Source organism: Pseudonaja textilis, chromosome 3 (genome assembly GCF_049901715.1).
Source record: "Pseudonaja textilis isolate UNSWEBS1 chromosome 3, rPseTex1.2, whole genome shotgun sequence".
NCBI lineage: Eukaryota > Metazoa > Chordata > Lepidosauria > Squamata > Elapidae > Pseudonaja > Pseudonaja textilis.
The window spans coordinates 8394846-8421166 of record NC_141992.1 but is presented as its reverse complement, the minus strand read 5'-3'; the positions used below and the strand labels follow the sequence as shown (position 1 = coordinate 8421166).

The window sequence follows — 26321 nt, the reverse complement described above, 5'->3', positions numbered from 1 at the left end:
GAAGAAGCAGGTTTCAGAGCACGATTTTTTCAACAGTGAATTAATGAATTCTATTGTATCTCCGGTTCATGAAGTCACCCAATTTAACAAGGGGCTTTAGGCTCTAGGCTGCATTCAGAGATTTGATAGCAACATCTGAGTCAATCCCCGTGAGAGATCAGGGTGGAAATTGACAGCTTCTCCTACAGACCACTTCTTTTCCGAACTATAGTGATGCTTCATAAGAACCCTAAAATATAGGTGTGCAAATGATGGAGAATTGACATCTTAGTCCATCCTCAAGCATGATTGAATCCTATGTATAATATGTCTATGTCTCTACACTATATACACATACACGTCTATATACAGTAGTATGTGTCTATACATAGGTAGTATGTGTTTGTGTATAAATACAGGTATATATACACACAGACAAACACATATAAATGGGACAGGGTGACTCAGTGGCTAAGACGCTGAGCTTGTCGATCAGAAAGATCGGCAGTTCGACGGTTCGAATCCCTAGCACTGCGTCACGGAGTAAGCTCCCGTTACTTGTCCCAGCTTCTGCCAACCTAGCAGTTCAAAAGCATGTAAAAAAAATGCAAGTAGAAAAATAGGGACCACCTTTGGTGGGAAGGTAACAGCGTTCCATGAGCCGTCGACGTTTAGTCGTGCCAGCCACATGACCACGGAGATGTCTTCAGACAGTGCTGGCTCTTCGGCTTTGTAACGGAGAGGAGCACCGCCCCTTAGAGCCGGAAATGACTAGCACATATGTGTGAGGGGAACCTTTACCTTTACACACACACACACACACACACACGTAATCCTGGACTTAGGACCACAATTGAGGCTGACATTCATGTTGCCAAATGAGACATTTGTTAAGTGAGTTTTGTCCCATTTTATGACCTTTCTTGCCACAATTGTTAAGTGAATCATTGCAGTTGTTAAGTTAGTAACATTGTCGTTAAGTGAATCCGGTTTTGCTGATCAGAAGGCCACAAAAGCAGATCACATGACTTTAAGACACTGCAACCATTATAAATATGAATCAGTTGCAAAGAGTCTAAATTTGGATCAGGTGACCCTGGGGATGCTGCCATGGTCGTTAACTGTGACAAATGGTCATAAGTCACTTTTGAAAGTGCCGTTGTAACTTTGAATGGTCCCTCAATGAACTGTTGTAAGCTGAGGACTGCAAGTACACAAACACACACACAGGTATGCCTTGACTTACAACTGCAACTGAGCCCCGAATTTCCTTTGCTGAGCAAGATGGTTAAGATGGATTTTGCTCCTCTTTACATCCTTTCTTGCCACGGTTGTTAAGTGACTCACTACAGCTTTTAAGTTAGGAACATAGTTGTTAAGCGAATCTGGCTTCCCCAGTGACTTTGCATTGACAGAAAAGTGCAAAAGGTGATCACATGACCCTGGGACACTGCAACTGCCAATTGCCACGTGGTCAAAATTTGATCACATGACCATGGGGATGCCACAATGGTCATAAGTGTGAAAAACGGTCATAAGTCACTTTTTGGGTGCTGTCACTGACCAAATGATTGTACATCAAGGACTGCCCGTATTTGTAAGCTGCCTTTATTTTTACAAGCAACGCAAGGCAATGAAGATAACCAGCACACCTTCCTCCTCCTGCTTTCCCCACAACAACAACCCTGTAAGGTGGGTTGGCCTGAAAAAGAGTGATTGGCCACAAGTTATCCAGCTGGCTTTCATGCCTAAGGCAGGACTGGAACTCACAGTCTCTTGGTGATTGGCCACAAGTCATCCAGCTGGCTTTCATGCCTAAGGCAGAACTAGAACTCACAGTCTCTTGGTGATTGGCCACAAGTCATCCAGCTGGCTTCCATGCCTAAGGCGGGACTAGAACTCACAGTCTCTTGGTGATTGGCTACAAGTCATCCAGCTGGCTTCCATGCCTAAGGCGGGACTAGAACTCACAGTCTCTTGGTGATTGGCCACAAGTCATCCAGCTGGCTTCCATGCCTAAGACGGGACTAGAATGCACAGTCTCTTGGTGATTGGCCACAAGTCATCCAGCTGGCTTTCATGCCTAAGGTGGGACTGGAACTCACAGTCTCTTGGTGATTGGCCACAAGTCATCCAGCTGGCTTCCATGCCTAAGGCGGGACTGGAACTCACAGTCTCTTGGTGATTGGCCCAAAGACATCCAGTTGGTTTTCATGTTTAAGGCAGGACTAGAACTCACAATCTCTTGCTTGCTAGCTTGGTGTCTTAATCATACTGCCTTAACCATACTAGACCATACTGGCTTTTATCTCTTTTTCCTGATTTCTCCCATCATGAATGACCCGAGAGCAGAATTTGCACATCTGTTCCCAGCTGCAAAATCTTTTGAGACTTCTTATGCAGATCCAATAAATTCAAGGCCGGGTTTTGCACAGCACCTACCACCACTGATATATAACATTTTGTGATGGCCTTCACTGAGGAAGCAGCAAATGGATAAGTTCTGCGTAGGCAAGAATCAAAGCCTGGTGTTTCCAGCATAAATCCTTTTGCTCTCCTTGAATAAATATATTTTGTCTCTGAGATAAGCAGTAAAAGAAAGGTGGGAGGGGGAACGGTAAGTGAGATTGTTTTTTATTTTACTCTGAGAACATCAAACTAATAAGCAAACTCCTGTAGTTGCACGGGCGGCTAGCCATGAAAAATGAAGATACAGTGAGGGAACGATAAAGAACAAGGAGGGTCGCATATCAAATGAACCAAAAAGAAAAAAGAAAGAAACAGAAAAACAGCAAGGAAGCAAAAAGCAGGTCCTGTTGGGCACTGGAAGGGTTAAAAATGACAAAAAGAAATCAAAAGATAAAAGCAAAAGAGATCCATGTAAATGCACATGTGTGCATGCGTTCATGCACTCACCCATCAGTGATGGGATTCAACGTTTTTTACTACTGGTTCTGTGGCCGTGGCTTGGTGGGCGTGGCAGGGGAAGGATACTGCAAAATCCCCCTTCCCTCCCCACCCCACTAACCTGCTTTCCAGCTCCGTTCTCCTGTGCAGGGCATCAAAAGAAGACCCAGTCGATCAGATGGGACTCAATGGGAGGCAGAGAATAGATGGGGGCGGGGCCAGTCAGAGGTGGGATTGGCCGGTTCTCCAAACTATTCAAAATTTCCGCTACCGGTTCTCCAGAACCGGTCAGAACCTGCTGAATACCACCTCTGTCACCCATACATTGTAGAATTGATAAGCCATTTTGTTCCATGTTTCCATTTGTTTAATAAATTTTGATTGATCTCATACAGACCTCGACTTACGACCGCAGCTGGGAATGGCACCATCGTTGCTAAGCAAGGGGATTGTTAAATGAGCCACACCCTATTTGAGGACCTTTCCCAGCCATGATTGTTAAGCGAATCATGGCAGTCACTGAGGGAAGCACACAATCGTTACACGAATCTGGCTTCCCCCGTTGGATTTGATGGTTGGAAGCTGGCTGGGAAGGCTGCAAAAGGCAGTCACATGATTCTGGGAAATGTGATCCTCGTAAATTCAAGAGGGTTGCCAAGGGCCTGAATTTTGATGATATCATGGCAAGAATGCTGCAACAGTCACAAAGGTGAGGACCAAACTTGAATCGCTATAACATCAAACGGTCGCTAAATGCATGTATAGGTACAGGTAGTCCTCGGCCTACGACCACAATGGAGCTTGTCGTTTATAGTTGCATGTCATCTTCCTCCTCCTCCTCTTTTAATGACCCCATAATCCCTTGCAGGGAGGAGTCTGGGCAACTGAATGGAGCTGAGTGTTTACTGGCCGGACGCCCTTTCTGTCGCCAAGGCCGAGTTTTTCCCCCCAGCAGATATATTCTCATTATGCCCAGAGAGAGAACTATCTCCCTCTACCGAGGATTGAACTCATAACCTCCTGATTGTGAGACAAGAGCTCCACTTTTAGGCCACCACACCATTTTATAGTTTTTTAAAAACATTATTTATTTATTTTTAAAACTACACATCTCTATTTACATTGTTAACAGTATTGTGTCATCGATATTACATATATTTACATTTATTTCTATACATTAATTCTTATTCCTATGTTCTATCCACTTATACCATCTATCCCAAACCGCGTAGTATTCTGATTCCTCCTTGCCTTTTAGTTCTGTTGTAAGTTTGTCCATCTTAGCACAGTCTAATATTTTTTGTATCAACATCTCTTTGAATGGTATGTTTTCTGATGGCCAACCCTGTACAAAACTATCTTCGCCACTGTTATTATAAGCAATATGAGGTATTGGATTTGTTTGCTAAATTTTCCTGCAATTATTCCCAATAAGAATATTTCAGGTTTAAATTCTATATGGTGTTTTGTTATCTCCTGTAGCCATCTTTGTATCTTCATCCAATATTTTCTAGCTTTTGGGCATTGTCTCCACTCTATAGTTCAGGCTTGTCCAACCCGCGGCCCACGGGCCGCATGCGGCCCAGGTCGCCTCGTAATGCGGCCCAGTGCCCACCCCAACCTTCATGCCAGAGCCAGCGAGGAGGAGGAGGAGAGGCAGGCGCGAGGCGAGCGCCAGGCCAAGCAGCAACAGAAAAGGCGGGTGCCATCAGAGCAACACCTCCTGCTGTTGCTGCTGCTGCCCCCGCCGCCACTTCTTCCCCCACCACCGCTGCCGCTTCTGCCCCCGCCACTGCTGCTGCTTCTGCCTTCCAGTCCTGCCTCATCCAGCTGGGCCATTTGCAGGAGGAGAGGTAGGCACGAGGCGGGCGAGCTTTCTCCCTCCCCCCCCGGCAAAATTTGGCCAGAAAATAAACCATGATTAAAAAAAATCGTGATAAAAAAACGTGATAAAAAATAAATAAATTTTAATAAATAATTAATAATAAATAATAAAAACATCTCACTAACTTCATTTCCAAATAAATTTAATATGTTAACTATGTTTTCTATGGTTTTTTTGGATGATCAGGTATCGTTACTGTTATTTTATTTTATGTGCGACCCAAACCAAATTTTCATCTTCTAATGTGGCCCAGGGAAGGTGAAAGGTTGGACACCCCTGCTATAGTTTAATGTAGTTGTAAAAAATATGCTGGACACATCACCAACCTGATTTTATGACTTTGTTTGTGGCCGTTGTCAAGTGAACGCTGCAGTCATGAAGGGAACATGGTGATTAAGCAAACTAATGTCTGGCTATGGGTGGTTTTACAAAACCGTTGCAAAATGTGGTCATGTGACCACGGAAATGACAGTAAACGCAGTAGTGTTACCTGGTGCCCAAAGTTTGGTCATGTGACCACTGAGGACACCTGACCATCTCTCACCACCAGTGGTGACTGATAGGGTAGAAGAACTCATTCCCTTCCCATTCATCTCTTGGCTCTCATAGGCATGGTTTTAGCACAGTTTTTAATAATATATTCAGCTCATTTGTTTTAATTTTTAAATTATTCTTCACCTGTTTCTATAATTTGTAAGCTACCCAGAGTCCATATTTTTATGTAATTTATAGCCAGTTTGCTGTAGTGGCAAAGGTGCTGGTTTAGAACCCGGGAGACTGTGTGTTCTAGATCTCCCTTAGGTACCAAAGCCAGTTGGGTGGCAATGGGCAGCCAGGCTACCTGGTGGACAGATTCAACCGTAGTTTCAACTGGGAAACTATGAGGATCCTGAACCAAGCCAAATCCAAGAACACTAGGGAATTCCTCTGAGCCTGGCACTCAGACAAATCGGCCATCAACAGGCACACTGAGATGAACCACATTTACATATCAACTGAAAAGAGACATTACAAAAGGAAACAAAAAGACCAGAACACATCTTCACTAACAGTCAATACACAAATAAGCAGGGATTAACACCAAACAATATATGAAAAGAAGGACTTGGGGTGACATGATAGCAGTGTTCCAATATCTCAGGGGTTGCCCCAAAGAAGAGGCGGGCAAGCCAGGGGTGGGAGTCTACCAGTTCGCACCTATTTGCTAGAACCGGTTGTTAACATTCTAAGCAGTTCAGAGAACCGGTTGTTTAGAAGAAATTACTGGCCTAATCCTGTAAGGAAGGCAGGAAGGAAACATTCTGGTGTTGCTTACAGAAACTGCCTGTCCATTAACCTTTATTACATTCTTGAAAGGACTAGACTTCCTGTCTCAGGAACATCTCTGGAGTTGTTTTCCACTCCTTTGCTGGAACTTTGCTTGTGTGGAGTGACCATTCAAAGTTACAATGGCACTGAAAAAAGTGACATGACCATTTTTTCACACTTACGACTGTTGCAGCATCCCCACAGTCAGGAGACGCCAGGCGAGGAGATGCGTGCCTTGATGTGAGTGATGTTGAGTTGGCCACACCCAGCCAATAACATGACCATCAAGCCACACCCACCACCTAAGCCACACCCACATCCACTTAACCGGTTGTTAAAAAATTTGAATCCCACCCGTGGGGTAAGCTATTCTCCAAAGCTCCTGAGGGCAGGACAAGGAGCAACAGGTGGAAACTAAACAAGCAGAGAAGCAACCTAGAACTAAGCAGAAATTTCCTGACCGTGAGAACAGTGAATCAGTGGAACAACTTGCCTCCAGAAGTTGTAAATGCTACAATACTGGAAGTTTTTAGTACAATCGGGCAGTGATGGCTAACATTTTTGGCACTGAGTGCCCAAAATGCGGGTGTGCACACAACCCCCCTAAAATGCTATATGTGCGAGTCCCCCACACATGCCCTTGCCCTCATGCATGCATGCACATCCCCCATCCCCGTGCATGTGTTTCTCCCCCATGCATGTGCCCCACGCATGCACACACATCCTCTGCATGTGCCTCACCCCCACACACATGCACAGCAGAAACCCGAGCCGTGGGAGGTGTTCGTGCATGCACAGCGGAGCGGAGCGGGGGCAATGGCTGTTATTGGGGCCATAGGTTCGCCATCATGGGTATAAGGTCTCCTGTTTGGGCAGGAGGTTGGACGACAAGACCCACTGTAACTACATAGCCAAAAAGGCATTAAGAATTGTTAATCTAATCCTACGTAGCTTTTTCTCTGGTAATATCACACTAATAACTAGAGCATACAAAACATTTGTTAGACCAAAAAGACTCGAACACAGCTCATCAGTCTGGAACCCACATTACGTATCTGATATTAGCACAGTTGAGAAAGTCCAGAAATATTTCACAAGAAGAGTTCTCCACTCCTCTACTTGGTGTAGAATACCTTATGCCACTAGACCTAGAAAAACTTGAATTACGCCGCCTTTGGTCCGATCTAAGTATGGTATATAAAATCATACATTGCAATGTCCTACCTGTCAATGAATACTTCAGCTTCAGCCATAACAACACAAAAGCAAACAACAGATACAAACTCAAGGTTAATCACACCAAACTTGATTGCAGGAAATACGACTTCAGCAACAGAGTGGTCAATGTCTGGAAGACTCTACCTGACTCTGTGGTTTCTTCCCCAAACCCCCAAAACTTTAACCTCAGACTGTCTACTACTGACTTCACCCCTTTCCTAAGAGGCTTGTAGGGGGCGTGCATAAGTGCACCAATCGTGCCTACCATCCCTGTCCTATTGTTTCTTTTTATTTTTCTCATATGTATCCATTTCATGCATTCATAACTATGTTTATACTTACACCTGTTACCTTATTATTGGTTGACAAAATAAATAAAATAAATAAATAAGTAAAAAATATAACAGGAGAAAACCACACTGCCATCAGCATTGGTAGGGCAAGCTATTATACACTAAGGGAGTAAACCCCACCTTCACCAGCACTGATAATGTTATTAAGGTGGGCAAACAAAGCAAGGACTCCACTGTTTAACCTTGAGCTACAGATATTCTCTTCTATGGCAGGATTACTTCTACTCGTATTTCTGTACATCCTCCGGGGAGCATTAGCATTCAACTCGTGCTGCGTTCACAGTAAACTCCTAAGATGGGGGGTTTGTCCTCCGCTGATCAGCAGCACAAATGGCTTAGGTTAATTCCTTCTCTAGCATCTCATAAGACAGGATATACTCTCAAGGCTGCATAAAACCAGCTCTTTCCTCCACTGGTTCACTGGCATTAGAAAGTGAGGCTTGGCTATTGCAGTTTAGGGTTTGGAAGCAAAGGTGCCTCTAGGATTACAGGGTTTTGTCCCAATAACACAATAACAAGGTTGGGAGGGAAGCTCGAAAGTTTTCTAGTCCAACCTCTCAGTGGTGGGATTCAAATTTTTTTACTCCCGATTCTGTGGCCCTGGCTTGGTGGGCATGGCAGGGGAAGGATAATGTAAAATCCTCATTTCCTCCCCACCCCACTAACCTGCTTTCCAGCTCTGTTCTCCTGTGCAGGGCAACAAAAGAAGGCCCAACCGATCGGCTGGGACTCTGGAGGCAGGGAATAGATGGGGGCGGGGCCAGTCAGAGGTGGTATTGGCCGGTTCTCCGAACTACTCAAAATTTCTGCTACCGGTTCTCCAGAACTGGTCAGAACCTGGTGAATACCACCTCCGAACCCCCTACTCAAGCAGGAGACCCTATGCTATTCCAGACAAGTGGCTGTCCAGTCTCTCTTCTTCTCCAGTGTTAGAGCACCCACAACTTCTGGAGGCAAGTTGTTCCACTGGTCAATTGTTCTCACTGTCAGGAAATTTCTCCTTAGGTCTAGGTTACATCTCTCCTTGATCTGTTTCCATCCATAGCTTCTTTTCCTGTTTTCGGGGGCTTTAGGGAATAGGTTTACTTCCTCTATTTTGTGGAAGACCCTCAAATATTGGATGGACATCTTGACATCCCAGTCCTTCTTTTCGTTAAACTAGACATGCCCAATCCCTGCAACCGTTCTTCGTTTTAGCCTCCAGTCCTCTAATCATCCTTGTTGTTCTTCTCTTCACTCTTTCTAGAGTCTCAGCATCTTTTTTACTTCGTGGCAACCAAACTGAATGCAATATTCCAAGCAAGGAATACTAACACTTCACATGATCTTGATTCTATTCTTCTGTTAATGCAACCTAGGATTGCATTGGCTTTTTTGGCGGCGGCTGCACACTGCTGGCTCATATTTAAGTGGTTGTTCACTGGGACTCCAAGATCCATCGTGCAGTTACTACTATTGAGTCAAGTACCACCTATACCAAGGGGATGTGGTTACTCAATGGCTAAAACACTGAGCTTGTCGATCAGAAAGGTCAGCAGTTCAGCAGTTCGAATCCCTAGTGCCTTGTAACGGAGTGCGCTCCCGTTTCTGGTCCTAGGTTCTGCCAACCTAGCAGTTCGAAAGCACGTAAAAAATGGGGACCCCTTTGGTGGGAAGGTAACAGCGTTCCATGCACCTTTGAAGGCATTTACTCATGGCGGCCACATGACCATGGAGACGCCTCCGGACAGCGCTGGCTCTTCGGCTTTGTAACAGAGATGAGCACTGCCCCCTTGAGCCGGAAACGACTAGCACGTATGTGCGAGGGGAACCTTTACCTTTACCACCTATACCAAGGGTGTCAAACTCGATTTCATTGAGGTCCACATCAGGGTTGTTTTTTACTTCAGAAGGCCGAGTGGGCATGGCTGGGACGGGCATGCAGCCCTCCCGGGCTCCATTTTTGCTGGCAGCAGGGCTGCAGGAGGCTGTCGCAGCCGAAAACAGAGCTGTTTTTCACTGGCAGGAGCACTGCGGGCCGATCCTTCCGTTTCCAGGGCAGCCCTGTGGACCAGATCTAAACACCCCATGGCCTGCATGCCCTGAGTTTGACACCTCTGACTTATACTATACTTCTGCAACAAACGCAGCATTGCACATCACAGAACATAAAATCACTCCTCAACTTTCAACCTTTATGACACCCAGAGGGGAGGGGGAAACAGGGTCACAGCTGACTGTAAATGACGTATGCCAGAGTTGGCTTGCTGTCAGGATTCCAGCAATCACTCTACTTAAATCATGATTCTCGAGCCAAACTTCAAAACACTTCAAAGGATTCATTCGAGGCGACATACCGGCCCTGCCCTGTATGAAGCCAACTCTGGCATACGTCATTTACAGTCCCTGCTCCCCCTGAGTGTGTCATAAACCAGATTCTCCAATTGAGCACATTCAGGGGCTGGGTGTCATCATTCACGTTCTCCAATGAAATATATTTGCAGGCAAAAGCTCTGGTATTTCAGTTACAATCTTTTAAAGGTAAGAGTTGGAATGTACTTTCACTTCCAAACTGCTGCACTGCCCTTTCAGATTTCCCTCCTCCCGCCTCCTTTTTATGGCAACTACTCAAACAGGCATAGGAATGTTTTGAGTCGACACTGTAATTGAGGCCAGAATTCCAGTTGTTAAGTTGTAGCAATCATAGTAAACAAATGGTTATAAGTCAAGGACTACCCGTACCTCTGTTGGAAGGTATGTTTTATGCTCTCACACATTGGCAGTAAGTTCTATAAAAGTGCTTGTCACGCCGTTATTTGTCTCTATCTCTTTTTCTTTTCCTCTCTTGCTTTGGACTCCTAAGCCAATGGGATAATCCCACAGATTTGGGTGTTTCCATCCCACAGCAGAGACTGGGTGGCCCTCAAGTTTTAACTCCATGCAAAATGGAGCTAAATTGAAGTTAGTTTGCTGAATCAATTAAACCCCCCCATCCCCTCCCCATTACAACTCCATCGATCCAGTTAAGTGTAATGTGGGGAGCAAAGCATGCCATTTATTTTGGACAGCCTGTAAATCAAAGTAGTGCTGAAGCTTGCAAATTGCCTGGGGTAATTTGATCCTACTACACACGATTGAATTCTCTGGAGCCCGGTCTTTTTTTCAAACTTGGCAACTTTTAAGATGTGCAGACTTCAGCCGGCTGGGGAATTCTGGGAGTTGAAGTCCGCCCACTTTAAAGTTGCCAAGTTTGAAAAACACTGCTCTGTCTGGAGCATATGTGAATATTCTTAGATTGGGGATTAACCCAAGGCTTGAATGAGAGAATCAGAGGGAAACACAGGAAGAAATCAAAATTCAAATAGACTTTAGTGATGGTGTTGCCATAAGGACTATCTAACAGTGCCCCCTTGAGGCTACATACACAAGTTGTTACATGACATTACTAAAGGAACCCTGTAACATTCTCCTATCAGATTTTAGTTTTCTTTATTCAGTAGCTAAGTTGTCTATGGAGATTCTCAGTCATCCTGGTCATGGTTATCCCAAAGGTCCATTTTTTTCCAAGAAGCAACTGGACTTCCTTGATTTTTCCTTTGAGGACATTTCCTTCTCATCCAAGAAGTTTCTTCAGCTCTGACTGGATGGTGGGGAATGGAAGGATTTCTACTTCTTGCAGCCAGCTGATCATTTGCATCCTTTTAAAGAGTTGTTGAGACCACTTGGGACAACAGATAAACCTCCAAGTGACCTCAACAACTCTCTAAAAGAATGCAAATGACCAGCTGTCTGCAAGGAGTAGAAATCCTTCCATTCTCCACCATCCAGTCAGAGCTGAGGAAGTTTCTTGGATGAGAAGTGAAACATCTTCAAAGAAAAACAAGAAAGCCTAGTTACCTCATGAAAAAACCCCTTTGGGACAGTCACTAAGTTGTGCCCCACTCTTTGCAACTCCATGGATCACAGCATAACAGGGCCCCTCTGTCCTCCATTTTCCCCAAGTCTGTCCACATTCATGTTCATTGCGTCAATAACACTTTCTGTTCGCTTGCCATCCATTTCTCCTTTTCAGTCTTTCCCAATAACAGGGTGTTTCCCAAAGAGTCCTCCCTTCTCATTTGGTGGCTGAACTATTTGAGCTTCAGTTTCAGAATCTGTCCTTCCAAAGGACAGTCAGGGTTGAGTTCCTTTAGGATGGACTGGTTGGAACTCCTTGCAATCCAAGAGAGTCTCAACATCTTCTCCAGCACCACAATTCGAAGGTATCAATTCTTCAGTGCTCAGCCTCCCTTGTGGTTCAACTCTCGCAGCCATACATTACGACTGGGAAAACCATAGCTTTGACCATTTGTACTTTTGTCGGCAAGGTGATGCCTCTGCTTTTTAATATGCTGGCTAGGTTTGCCATAGTTTAGTTTAGTTTAATGTTTTTTTATAGCCATAACTAGGTAACAGCGCCCCTCCTTCTCCGAATCCAATCTGGAAATAAGAAGGAATTTCCCGACAGTGATTAATCAATGGAAGTTTGCATCCCGGAGTTGTGGGTGTTTGATTGGACAACCAAATGTCTAAGATGGCATAGGGACTCCTGCCGCAGGCATGGGGTTAGACTAGAAGACCTCTAAGATCCCTTCCAACCCCGTGATTCATTTTGCTGAGTCTTTTTTGAAACCGATCTGCTCAATCTGCTCTCTGCAGGCATACTATAACTTCATATTACATCCTTCATGCAAAACTGGAAAGATGCGAGTCGGGTCCCGTTTTAAATCATTTTTAATTCTTTATACATTTGCTACCCAGTCCTGATTCCCTTTTCCTTTATGCTGTCCACACCTAGAATCCCATCGACAGTTCCGGCGGCGGAGGGTTGGACTAGATGACCTACAAGGACCCTTCCATCTGTTATCTCCCACATTCGTCTCAAAGTTAGGCACGTGTGAATCCGCCTCGCCCTCACACCCGGAAATCACCCGTGCCTAAACCGCCGCGCCTCCCGACCAATGAGCGCCTCTTTCGCCCGGCTCGCGAGGAGCCCACCAATCCGCGCGCCCGCTCCTTCCCACGTGACTGCTCTTCCTCCCTCCTCTTCCCCCCCCGCCCCACTTTTCAGCGCGCGGTCCTGTCCGTCACCCCGCTCTCCAGCAAGAGGCGCGTCGTGGCGTCGTCTCGAGGCGGAGGCGGGCCCTTGACGCATGCGTAGACCCGTCTTGCGGTCTCTTTTTTTTCCCCCCTTTTCCCCATCCCCCCTCTCTCCTCTCCTCTTTCTACCCGGCTACCCGGCATCCTTTGCGAAGTGACAACGTAAGCCGGTCGTGGCAAAGGCGGCGCCTGCGCAGTGAGAGGCGTTAAAAGGGAAAAAAAAAAAAAAGAGCCGGCTGAGAGGTTTCCCCGGCCGGTTGACGGACTGACGGCAGCGGTGGTTCGCTCGCCGACTCCGGAGTAGCCGCTTCGCCCTTCGCCCAGTCGGGTACGTCCCATGCTGAGCCTCGCTCTGGAAACAAGGTGGGGGAGGGCGAGTAGGTTTCCTCACCCCCCCACCCTCAGGCCATATCCACCTCCCTCCCCGCTCAGCCCCTTCCCCTCTTTTTCCTATGGGGAACCCGGTGTGAATCCTGGCTCCCCTCGGGCGTCTCTGGAGAGGGGAGTGGGTGGGCAACGATCTGCCCCCCCCCACACACATGGGATTCCCCAGGGATCTGCTCGAATGGCTTTGGGGGGGGGAGGGGGTTGCCTGGGTCCCCCACCACCACCCCCAGTTGGGTGGGAGGGCTGATCCCCTACAAGACAGCAAGGACATCCAAATTGGGCTTCCTCCTCACCCCCGGTGGGAAAAAGAGGCTGGGGAAAATAATGAATGGAAATCACCGGGTTGGTTGGTGGGGGGGCCAATGTCAAGTTCTGCCTTCATGAATCTGCCACCAATGCATTAAAAAAGGGGGGGGAGGTGGGAGATCCTTGGCTTGCTTTTCCTTCCTTCCTTCCTTCCTTCCTTCCTTCCTTCCTCCCTCCCTCCCCTCCCCTCCTCCTCCTCCTCCTCCTCCTCCTCCTCCTTCTTCTTCTTCTTCTCCTTCTTCTTTCTCTTTCTCTCTCTCTCCTCCCTCCCTCCCTCCCTCTCTCTCTTCTTCTTCTTCTTCTTCTTCTTCTTTCTTTTTCTCTCTCTCTCTCTCCTCCCTCCCTCCCTCCCTCTCTCTCTCTCTTCTCTTCTCCTTCTCCTTCTCCTTCTCCTTCTCCTTCTTTCTCTCTCTCTCTCTCTCTCTCTTCCTCCCTCCCTCTCTCTCTCTCCCCCCCCCCCCACACACAATGTTGGAATAATAGTGGGTGGCAGATATTCAGGTCCTGCTTGGAGGGGGAGGGGGCTGCAGGCAAAAAAATGCGGGGTCCGTTTAAAGATGTCTGGAAGGAGAAGTGTCCATTTCTCGCCCTTTCTCATCTTTCATCCCACAGCCTTCTCCTATTGGTTTCTTAGGCTTTATCCATTGTTGTTGGTAACTTGTAATTTCTGTTTGTAACTATGATTTATGAGGTATTACTTGCTGTTTTGTGTAAGTTTCCTCTTTCCGCTATGTATTCAAAATGAAGAGTGATTATATGTGTGTGTATACATACACACAAACTGTGTGTGTGTGTTTGTGTGTATGTGTGTGTGTATATATGCTACAAGCATATATGTATGTATGTAGCATGTGTATATGTGTGTTAATGTATGTGTTTGGGTAGATGTACTTTCCCTTGAGAGCACGCAACAGAATTTCGCTAATGTGGGCCATTGTGTTCACAGTGAAAAAAAATGACAATAAAGGTATCTTATATGTACACCGTGAGCTTATGCACCGGAGACGAATTCCTTGTGTGTCCAATCACACTTGGCCAATAAAGGAATTCTATTCTATTCTAAAGGGAGTCCTTGACTTGCAACAGTTTGTTTAGTGACTGTACAAAATTACAATGGCATTGAAAAAAGTGACTGATGCCCGTTTTTCACACTCACAACCTTTGCAGCATCCCCGTGATCATGTGATCAAAATTCAGATGCTTGGCAACTGGCTCATACTTATGTTTGCAGCATCCTGGGGTCATGTGATCACTTTTGGCAACCTCCTGACAAGCCTAAGTCAAAGGGGAAGCCAGATTCACTTAACAACCAGGTTATTAACTTATCAACTGCGGTGATTCACTTAACAACTGCGGCAAGAAATATCGTAGAATTTACTTAACAAATTCTCACTTAACAGATGATTTTGGGCTCAATTGTGGTCGTAAGTCGAGGATTACCTGTATTCTATTTCCAAATTGTGAGAAATGGGGGTTCCCGTTTATTTGGCCTGGTTTGGATCCCACCTTGAGGATCTTGCCAATTTCTGGGCAAAAAAGGATGCCAAAGAATTGCAGCAGGTTCCGAGAAGGAGTGGCAGAGGTGATCAGGAAACTATAGGTAGTCTTCAATTTACAGCCATTCATTTAGTGACCATTTGAAGTTGCAACGACACTGAAAAAAAGTAACGTGACCTTTTCACATTTTTGACAGTTGGTCACATGATCAAAATTTGCGTGCTTGACAACTGGCACCTATTTATGACAGCTGTGGGGTCTGGTGATCCCCTTTTGTGTCCTCCTGACAAGCGAAAGTCAACGGAGAAGCCAGATTCACTTAACAGTGTTTCTAAAAAAAATTCAGTAATTCACTTAACAACTGTGGCAAGAAAGGTGATAAAAATGGAGCAAAACTCACTTAACAACTGTTGTGCTTAGCCACGGAAATTTAGGTCGTATTTGTGATTGTAAGTCGAAGACTACCTGTAGTAGCTACGTTTTGTGAAGAGACGTGAAAGGAATTGAAGTTGTTTAGCTTTGGGCGGGGGGGAGATGGAGCAATAGGATAATATTTTTGGAAAAATATCAGGTTTCTCTTACCTACCCAACCGTGGGCTTTAAGATGGCTGGCCCATACAGATCTTTTAAATAAATTAGTGTCGCACAGAAGCTCAAGACCTGTGCTCTTTCCTTCCAAAGTTTTGGATTAATGCATTTAAGTAACAAAGTAAATTTCAATTTGCGGTACTTTTAGAAATAAATCCTAATCATAGAAGCACTTTGAGAGGAGAACTGTCAATGTAAAGAACTGGCTCAAATCCCTTCACTGAATGTGCCCAAGTGAAGTCCAGGTAACCATTTATCCCAGATACAGTTAGTCCTCAACATAGTATGATTCATTTAGTGATCATTCAAAGTGACAACCTCACTGAAAAAAGTGACTTATGAACATTTCTCACATTTATGACCTTTGTAGCATTCCCCTGTGATCAAAATTCAGATGCTTGGCAACTGACTCATTTTTATGATCATTGCTGTGTCCCAAAGTCAGGTGATCACCTTTTCCATCCTTATTGACAAGCAAAATCAATGGAAGAAACCAGATTCACTGAACCGTGTTACTAACTTCTTAACTGCATCGATTCACTTAACAACTATGGCAAGAAAGACCGTAAAGTGAGGCAAAACTCACTTAACAAATGTCTTACTTAACAAAATTTCGGGGCTCAATTGTGATCGTAAGTCAAGAACTACCTGTCTTGAATAATCTGTTTTCCTGCACTAAGCAAGAGGTGAAATTCAGTGGCTCAAATGATGTCTCTTCCTGATTTTGTGGTGAAAAGAAACATTTTGTGGTGAAAGGAAAGATGTTGAAACTCTGGAAAGAGTGCAGAGAAGAGCAACAAAGATTATTAGGAGACTGAAGACTAAAATATATGAAGAATGGTTGCAGGAATAGGGTACAACTAGCTTAATGAAAATAAGCGCTAGAGGTGACACATGACAGCAGTGTTCCAATATCTTAAAGGTTGCCACAAATAAGAGAGGGTTAACCTATTTTCCAGAGCACCTGAAAGCAGCAGAAAAAGCAATGGATGGAAATTAAATAAGGAGAGATCCAACTTAGAAATAAGGAGAAATTTCCCGACAGAACAGTTAATCAGTGGAATAGCTTGATTCCCGAAGTGGGTACTCCAACACTGGAGATGTTTACAAAGAGATTTATTTATCTGAAATGCTTTAGGGTTTCCTGCTTGAGCAGGAGGTTGGACTAGAAGACCTCCACGGTCCCTTCTACTCTATTATTCTGTTTTGTTATGGTTGATCTTGAGAGACATTTATAATTGAGGGGTTTCAACCCTAAGCTTCAAATATTCTCCTTCATTTGTACATTTATAATTCTATGGAGGCTTCCAGTGGTTTCCTCTATAGTGCTCATTATTACCAGCCAGACTTTATCAATGGGGATCGGAATGGACACCCTCCTTATCTGCTCAGTATCTTGCTTTTATGCTGGCTTGAGTTGAAATTCAAAACTTCTGAAAAATCTCAAGTTGGAAAAAGTTGGGCAGATCCGGCTAAAAAATGGCTGTATTTGTGCCATACACTTATCTGCATTTGTGCAACATATCTTGCACTTTTAGAAATTATGTATTTATGCATATAAATAATTTTAGGTATGTATTCATATGTCACCATTAGCTCTCACCTCACAATCATGAGGCTGTGAGTTCGATCCTAGGGAGCGGCAGATATTTCTTTCTCTGGGCATAATGAGAATATATCTGCTGAACAAAACTCTGCATTGGTGACAGGAAAGGCATCCGGCCATTAAAACCCTAAGCTTCATTCAGTTGGCCAGACTCCACCCTGCAAGGGATTATGGGGTCGTTAAAAGAAGATGATTCATATTCCACCATTACTATTTTTATAAATAACTCAAGTTGGCGAATATAACCTAATTTTTCTTTTCTCTGATTTTCCCCACCACAACAACTCTGTCAGGTGTGTTGGGTTGAGAGAGAGATTGTGACTGGGCCAAAGTTTTTGGCCTTTTGCCTTAGTTTCTTAGATATGATTCTAAAAGGGAATGTGATGACCTTGCAGATAAGCAGACTATTTGTCAGTGCACTGTCTTTTTGGACACTTGTGACACAAAGATGATACGAAGGAGGAAAATGGATGCAAATCAATTTGAAAGCTTTCAAGCCTTTTCTGTCTGGTTGGCATTGTATGTCAACCCTCCAAGTCTGTAACATTCTTTAGGATGAAATTGTTTTAATTTATTGGTTTTATATCATGAGACTCGAGGCCCATGCTGAGTGTTAAAAATAAGGCAGGCAAAAAGAATGCAGTTGACTTTTACCCAAACTTCTAATCTTTTGAAAATCTGAGGCATGTCGTTCTCACACTGAGCGTCTCTATAAAGTGTTTGGTACAGCATTGTTTAGTTAGCAAGTGCTGATTCAATTACAGTATCAATACATCTGTGCGTGTTCTCTTTCTTGACCAAAAGCTTAAGACATAAGCGTGAATCATTTGCACCATCTCTTGCCAGTTCTAAGAATCATTTGAAGGGATCAAAAAGGTAGAAACTCAAAGCAGAGATTTTTTTATATATATACAGCGGAATTGTATGATTAATCCATTTGGTATCTGTAGCTGGTTCTTTTTAATGTATTCTTCTTCTTAACCAAGCATTCTCTTGAAATAAATAATGTGGGTTTTTTTTTTAAATTAACTTTTGTTTGGTCGTGTTCAATTCTTGAAGACCACCTGGACAGGACCCTGACGTTTTCTTGACAAGATTTTTGCGAAGTTGTTCGCCATTGCCTCCTTCCTAGGGCTGTGAGAAAGTGACCGGTCTAAGGTCACCCAGTGGGTTTTGTGCTAAGGCTAGAACTCCCAGTCTCCCAATTTCTAGCCTGATGCCTTAACCATGACACCAACTTCCTCTCCCACCATGGCATATTCTTAAGTATATATGCCTGTGCAAGTAGAGGTTTTTAAGCTACTCATATGTCTGGTCAGAGGAGTGGTGGAGCTCTCGTTTCACCATCAGTAGCCTGTGAGTTTGATCCTAGGTAGAGGCAGATATTTCTCTCCCTGGGCACACTTGAGAATGTATCTGCTGAACAAAACTCCGCATTGGTGACAGGGAGGGCATCCAGCCATTAAAACACTGCTAGGTGCATTCAGTTGCCCAGACTACACCCAGCAAGGGATTGTGGGGTCGTTAAATGATGCTATGTCTAGTCAGTAGTTTGAGATCCCAAAAGCCGTAACTGCTTTGAAGTCTTGGTGGCTTAAAATTAAGAGCAACCAATAGAAGCATCAGGATTACGTGCTGCCCACAATCAACCCACGCTTACCTAATCTCCAGGTTTACGAGGCAATTAATTTGAAACAGGAATGATAAGGGTAAAGAATAAAGAACTTCCTTTCTGAATGGTATATACAGGTAGTCTTCGACTGATGACCGCAGTTGAGCTCAAAATGTCTGTTGCTAAGTGAGACAGTTGTTAAATGGGTTTTGCCCCATTTCACGGCCTTTCTTGCCATAGTTGTTAAGTGAATCATGTGGTTGTTATGTTAGTAATGCAGCTGTTAAGTGAACCTGGCTTCCCCATTGACTTTGCTTGGGAGATGGGCGTAAAAGGGGATCACTTGACCCCGGGACACTGCAGCTGTCATAAATATGAGTCCATAGCCGAATATCTGACTTTTGATCACATGACCATGGGAATGCTGCCAGGGTCATAAATGTAAAAAATTGTCATAAGTCACTTTTTTCAGTGCTATTGTAACTTTGAGTGGTCACTAGACTAACTGTTGAACTTCGAGGACTACCCTGTATAGGAAAACCTATTTGCTGTGTGAGCAGATGTCTATGGAGATTCTCAGTCATCCAGGTCAGTTTTTTGAAAGGTTCTTTTTTTCAAGAGGCCAGTGGACTTTCTTGTCCTTTTTCTGTGTCAAAATTGAACATCCCTGTTAACAGAGGGGGAAGGATAACAATGTCATCTGTCTCCAGTTTACAACACAGTCCTATCAGCAGTTCCACACCCATTTGTACTACTCAGTTGACCCTGAGGAAACAGATAAACCTCCAAGATACACACTGGACACACCCACACCTGAATACAGAATAAGAGTTGGAAGGGACACTTTAGGTCATCTAGTCCAACCTCCCGCCCAAGCAGGAGACCCTACACTATTTCTGACAGATGGCAGTCCAGTCTCTTTTTGAAAGCTTCCAGTGATGAAGCTCCCACCACTTTCGAAAGCAACTTCTGTTCCATGGGTTGATTGTTCTCACTGTTAGAAAATTTCTCCTTATTTCTAGGTAGAATCTCTCCTTGTTCAATTTCCATCCATTATTCCTTGTCTGGCCTTCGGGTGCTTCAGAAAATAAGTTGACCCCTTCCTCTCTGTGGCAGTCCCTCAAGTATTGGATGACTGCTATCCTGTCTCCCCTGGTCCTTCTCTTCACTAGACTAGCTGTGCCCAGTTCCTGTAACTGTTCTTCATATGTTTTAGCCTCCAGTCTCCTCAGCATCCTGGTGGTTGTTCTCTGCACTTTTTCTAGAGTCTCAACGTCTTTTTTTATAGTGTGGTGACCAAAACTGAACGCAGTATTCTAGGTGTGGTCTTACTAAGGCTTTATAGAGTGGTATCTCCGCTGAAGATGTTACCCAGCCTGGTAACGAAATGTTCAGAAACCAACTCACAAGCTCAAAGAACGAATCTTCACCCTCATCCTACACCTGAGCTACCGATATTCACTACTATTGCAAATCTCAACAGCTCTTTGAAAAGAGCGCAAATGACCAGCTGTCTGCAAGGAGTATAATTCCTTCCAATCCCTACCATCCTTCAGTCAGAGCTGAAGAAGCTTCTTGGATGAGAAGCAAAACGTCTTCAAAGAAAAACCAAAAATGCCAGTTGTCTCTTGAAAAAGCATTTTTGGGACATATGCGAATAGATATCCCCTGGCTAACTGTAGATTTCTGTTGCTGTTGAGCAATGGTTCTTAAATCGGGGGTAATTACCACCAAGTAGTGTGATTGACAAATCACATAGAACATGGATGAACAATTCTTCTACACCAGTAGACTGCAATTGATTATCATTTTGAAATTTGTCAGGACTCCGGGGTGGTTGTGGTGGTGCAGTAATTAGAATGCAGTACTGCAGGCTACTTCTGCTGACTGCCACTTGCCAGCAGTTTGGCAGTTTGAATCTCACGGTCTCAAGGTTGACTCAGCCTTCCATCCTTCTGAGGTCGGTAAAATGAAGACCCAGATTGTTGGGGGAAAATATGCTGTCTCTGTAAACCACTTAGAGAGGGCTGTAAAAGCAGCGTGAAGCGGCATATAAATGCTATTGCTATGAAGCCACATTCAGTGGAGATCAACACAAGCTTTAAGCTAGCTCAAAGTGACACAGAAAACCTTTCTTGTCAGGCTTGGGAAGGTACTTCATAGAAAAGCCATTATTCTGAAAGTACAACTAGTCCTTGACTTAAAACAGTTCATTTAACAACCGTTTGAAGTGATCATGTCCCTGAAAAAAGTGAATTACAAGCGGTCCTCAGACGACCATCCCAGCTGAGCTTCCCCTCGGTCACGTGATCATAATTCAGGCACATGACTGCTGGCATGTATTTACCATGGTTGCAGCATTCTGGAGTTATATGATCGCCACTTGTGACCTTTCCAGCCAGCTTCCACCAAAGCAAATCGAAGGGGAAGCAAGATTCACTTAAGAACTGCAGTGATTTGTTTAGTAATCATGGGAAAAAGGTGTAAAATTGGGCATGATTCACTTAACCACTTTACTTAAGCAATGGAAATTCTGGCTCCCAATTGTAGTTGTAAGCTGAGTACTACTTCTACTGCATAGTCTTTTAAAAATGTGAGAATAAACTATTTTCTGTTTTCATTCTGGACTGAATGTAGTCCTCGACTTACCACAGTTCATTTAGTGGCCATTCAAAGTTACAGTGACATTGGAAAAAAAGTAACTTATGAACATTTATCACACTTACAACTGTTGCAGCATCCCCATGGTCATGTGATCAAAATTCAGATGCCTGGCAACTGACTTACATTTATGACGGTTGTAGTGTCCTGGAGTTCTGTGATCCTCTTTTTGTAATCTTCTGACAAACAAAGTTAATGGGGAAATTAGGTTCACCTAAGAGCCATGTTACTAGTTTAAGAATTGCAGTGATTCACTTAACAGCATAAATGTTGGGCTCAATTGTAGTTGTAAGTTGAGGATTACCTGTATTCAAGAAATACCAACAAAGAACGTTTTAACTAAAAATAGCTTTACTATAGTCCCATGATGGCGAACCTATGACATCTGTGCCACAGGTCGCACGTAGAGCCATTTGTGCCAGCACGTGAGCTTCAGGCAATGTGCCTCACAGCTGATTTTCGGTGAGTTTGAGGCCTTTATCGGCCCCCCAAAGGCTTGAGGAAGGCTTTTGAAGGCTTTGCAAGCCGAAAACTCGTCCCATTTCATCACTTCCTGTTTTTCCGAAAATACCAAAAGTGACGAAACGGGACTAGTTTTCGGCCTGCAAAGCCTGCAGAACCCTCTCTCAAGCCTCTGGGAGGCCAAAAAAGGCCTCAAACTGGCCAAAAATCAGCTGTGAGGCTCAGTGCAGGTAAGGGGGTAGTGGGGAGGATTGTGCGCACATGCGTTGGGGGGCGCACATTGCCTTCTGGGTGCTGGCATGCAAGCGGGCGCACAATTTTTGGCACAGGAGCCCAAAAAGGTTAGCCACCACTGCTATAGTCCAAGCTGTGTGCGTTTTTCTGGATTAGCTGTCAGTGTCTTTTGATCTGAAATGGGTTTTTAGGAACCCTGTTGTTGTACAATAATGTGGCGTTACTTAAACAGCTTGTAAATTCTCCTCACACACTGCTTAGAAATAGGATTTTTATTTTATTTTATTTAAGATTCTCCTTTTAACCCCATCGCCAGAATGCTCTGTCTGCTATGCTTTTATGCTTCACTGTCTTTGGGCATCTGGTAAGAGCAGCTTAGCAACCCACCCACAGAGTTCCTTCAAGCGTAGAATTTCAAATTGCCCTTGTAATGTATGATACAGCATGTATCTCCTAACTTGGATTTAATCAACCATATATTTTTTATGAACTGTAATTTATTACTGGAATAGATAATATATATTTTTTTCTTCTATTAATTTCAGTCCTATTAAATGTTTAATGCATGTCCATCTTTCAGCATGTTTTTAAAGATGGGAGAGAGATAAGATAACCTTTATTGTCAGCTTTCTGTGTATAGGCACACAATAAAAAGTGAATCTTTCTCTCATCATCTTTTAATGTCCCCATAATCCCTTGCAGGGTGGAGTCTGGGTAACCCAATGGAGCTGAGTGTTTACTGTCTGGATGCCCTTCCTGTCGCCAAGGCAGAGTTTGTCCAGTAGATATATTCTCATTGTGCCCAGAGAGAGAAATATCTGCCTTTACCTAGGATCGAACTCCCAGACTCCTGATTGTGAGGCGAGAGCTAATGGTGGAATATGAATACATACCTTAAATTATTTACATATGTAAATAAATAACTTCTAAACACGCAAGATTTTAAGTATTTCTAAGGATTTGAACAGTCACTAAGGCAGTGTTTTTCAATCTTGGGAACTTGATGGTGTGTGGACTGCAAGTGTACGTTCCTCATAAAGATTTGGGATTCTCTTTCATTTCACTCCAGTCTGTTTTGCGAAGTTTTAATTGCTTTGTTTCATTAAAAGAAAAAAGATACCACTGGGGGTGGCCAAAAATAATGCAGTCTAATTCTCTTCACCTTATCCTTTCTGTTTCTTTCTTTCTTTCTTTCTTTCTTTCTTTCTTTCTTTCTTTCTTTCTTTCTTTCTTTCTTTCTTTCTTTCTTTCTTTCTCTCTCTCTCTCTCTCTCTCTCTCTCTCTCTCTCCCCCTCCCTCCCTCCCTCCCTCTCAAGTGCAATCACTTCTCATGCCACAATTTCAAAAACTGAAAAAAGCCAGGTTTTTTAATTTCCTAAGTATTAGGAAAGGACTTCTATCAAGTCCCCTCTCACCTTTTCTCACATGGGATAGGTGGCTCCAGCAGATGTTCTGGTTTTCCTTAAAACTTTTGCTGCAACTCTGGTTTTTATCGACAAAAAATGATAAAAGCATACGGGTGGGTTTTTTAAAAATATTTTGTTGAATTACCAGTTAAAGTTTAAAACATTTTGCATTTTTCCAGTTGTGAATATGCATCCTTCAAAATGGTGTCTGTTAAATAAAAGTTCATTCTTTTAAAAAATGCAAAGCCTGCTTTAAAAACCGTTCATGCTGCAAGCATCTCTCATAATGTTCCACTAGAATTATTCTCTTTATCTTTTTCATTGCAGAAAGAACATTTCCCTGACAATATTTATTAAATCTTGGTTCCCTTTCAAAGCACGGTTTGCAGAATGTGAGAATGTGGCCTGTTTTTTCCCTTCCTATCTGGCATTAATTGTGTTTTGTCACTGCAAGTAGATCATGGTCAAAGTACTACTTCATGCTGTGATAGCGGATAACCTTATTGATATTAACGCTGCGATATTAATGAGACATAATTCATATTTGATCTCCCAGCTGCTTTCAGAGTGACAATCCAGGGAATTCCTGTAGCATTTTCTGCTAAACTATAGGAGGAGAGGCAGAGCATGGGGGGTGGAGTCAAGTGAGGAATCAGCCTGGAATCCTTATGTTTTCACAAATGGTCTAATTCCAACCCCTTCTTGAATGTCCACATCAAGGGTGACTCGCAATCTAACTCCTCCTGCTTGCAACTTGGCAAAGAAATTAAGGGAAGGGAGAGGGAGAGAGGGAGAGAAGGAATCTTTGTGAGCCGTTTGCTGCCTGAAAAGGTCTTGGTAACTCAAGGTCATAAGCTGAAGGCTTTTGAAAGGTACAGACTGTTTTCCCAAATCAAAACGTCTAACATGGGTTGGTGGACAGTGGACACTAGGCAGCCTGGGGAAGGAAAAGGGGGTTTGATTATACTGTGCGTTGTGCCAAAACTTCAGAACGGGCTTAGCTTCTTCAGTGCCTGTATGGATCTGTCAGTAAAGTTTTACTCCTGGTAATAAAAATGTTCCAAAAGTTTCTTTTGCTGTACAGGCCAATGGGATGGTTGACAGCCATTTACTCTTTATCTATGGTCAACTTAGTGCTGACTGTTACTTGACTAAATCCTTGTGTACAGACATGAGCAATAAATCGTTTTAACTTAATATGTGGTCCTGACTTCTTTGCGCCTGACATAAACTCCTCTGTTGTCTAAATGTTGTTTGCATCGATTGTTTCTCTCCTGCAGGACCATGGCAAGTCCAAGATCAAGGAAAGTCCTTAAAGAAGTGAGAGTGCAAGATGAAAACAATGTAAGTAGCTTGGGTTACCTGCTCAGCCCCATAATGATTAAGCGGCCGTGAATCAGCTCCAGCTCATGTTAGATAATTAATGCATGTGGTTATTATATTGCCCATGCAAATTATTGGGCCAATTTGCTGCAAAGTATCAGTCTTTCTAACTAAACGGTATGACTCACATTGTTTGCAAGACTGAACCACGGTGGCGCAGTGGTTAGAGTGCAGTACTGCAGGCTACTTCTGCTGCCTGCCGGCTGCCTGCAATATGGAAGTTCGAATCTCACCAGGCTCAAGGTTGACTCAGCCTTCCATCCTTCCCAGATGGGTAAAATGAGGACCCAGATTGTTGGGGGCAAGAGGCTGGCTCTGTAAACCACTTAGGGCTGTAAACAGGGGTGGGCTGCTGGGGGCTCGCAGGAGTTGAAGAGAGCCCCTAGCTAAGACTGTGCGGGGCTCAGAGTGTCCCCAATAACCTCAGAAAGACAAACAGCAAGGGAAAACTCTTAATAGGTTTAATTGAAGTTCTGGGCATTCAGCCAAGAGCATTTCACACCTTGTAAAAATATTACAAGCTAGATAAACAATCCACTCAGCGCTTGGGAGGGAGAACCATTGCGAAAATCAGATAACATAGCCACTAGCTTCTGAGGGGATTAATTCTCAAATGATAAGAATCACTTAACTCACCAGAAACTCCACTAAGACTCCAAGATTCCTCTTGCAGTCATGGCTATTAAGCCTGGTTTCACCCAGTCTTTTATTTAAGTATTAAATGCACGAAATAATAAACAACTTTTTGGTATACATCTTTTTTTTATGTAATTACAGTAAAGAAGTGATGCCGAGTTGGCCACACCCATCCAGTCACATGACCACTCAGCCACACCCACCCAGCCAGTCATTAGGGCAGAGAGCCCCTTGCTAAAAAATTTGAAGCCCATCCCTGGCTGTAAAGCACTGTGAAGCGGTATATAAGTCTAAGTGCTATTGCTAAGTGCTATTCCTGAAAATGCCAAATATTTCTTGTTTATAAATACAGGTAGTCCTCAACTTGCGACCACAATAGAGCCCCAGATTTCTGTTGCTACGGGAGACATTTGTTAAGTGAATTTAACTCCATTTTACGATCTGTCTTGCCACAGTTGTTAAGTGAATCACTGCTGTTGTCAAGCTAGTGACGCCTTTGTTAAGGGAATCTATCTTCCCCATTGACTTTGCTTATCAGAATGTCGCAAAAGGGGATCGTGTGACCCCGGGACCCTGCAACCGTCATAAACATGAGCCAGTTGCCAAGAGCCTGAATTTTGATCACGTGACTTATGAGGTTGCTGTAACAGTCATAAGTGTGAAAAACGGTCATCAGTCTCAAGTGCCATTGTAAGTTTGAACGGTCACTAAATGAACTGTTGTAAGTTGAGGACTGCCTGTGCTGACCATCTTTTTCATTTTTTAGTTAGGCACA

The 26321-nt window shown here is 43.8% G+C and overlaps 2 protein-coding genes across 8 annotated transcripts in view; one reads left to right on the top strand and one right to left on the bottom strand.

Moving 5' to 3' along the window:
- The window catches only part of NKAIN4 (sodium/potassium transporting ATPase interacting 4), a 354886-nt gene that overhangs the window by 158050 nt on the left and 170515 nt on the right, over positions 1 to 26321 (bottom strand). The gene's annotated exons all lie outside the window — the stretch shown is intronic.
- The window catches only part of ARFGAP1 (ARF GTPase activating protein 1), a 46189-nt gene continuing 32694 nt past the window's right edge, over positions 12827 to 26321 (top strand). For 6 of the 7 annotated variants that reach the window (XM_087928892.1, XM_087928890.1, XM_087928891.1 and 3 more), the window contains exons 1-2: positions 12864 to 13096; positions 24808 to 24871. In XM_087928892.1, coding sequence (XP_087785018.1) covers positions 24812 to 24871 — 60 coding nt within the window. In that variant the 5' untranslated portion in view covers positions 12864 to 13096; positions 24808 to 24811. Of the gene's footprint in view, positions 13097 to 24807; positions 24872 to 26321 lie in introns of all 7 variants that reach the window. The other variant, XM_026697367.2, reaches the window with a different exon arrangement.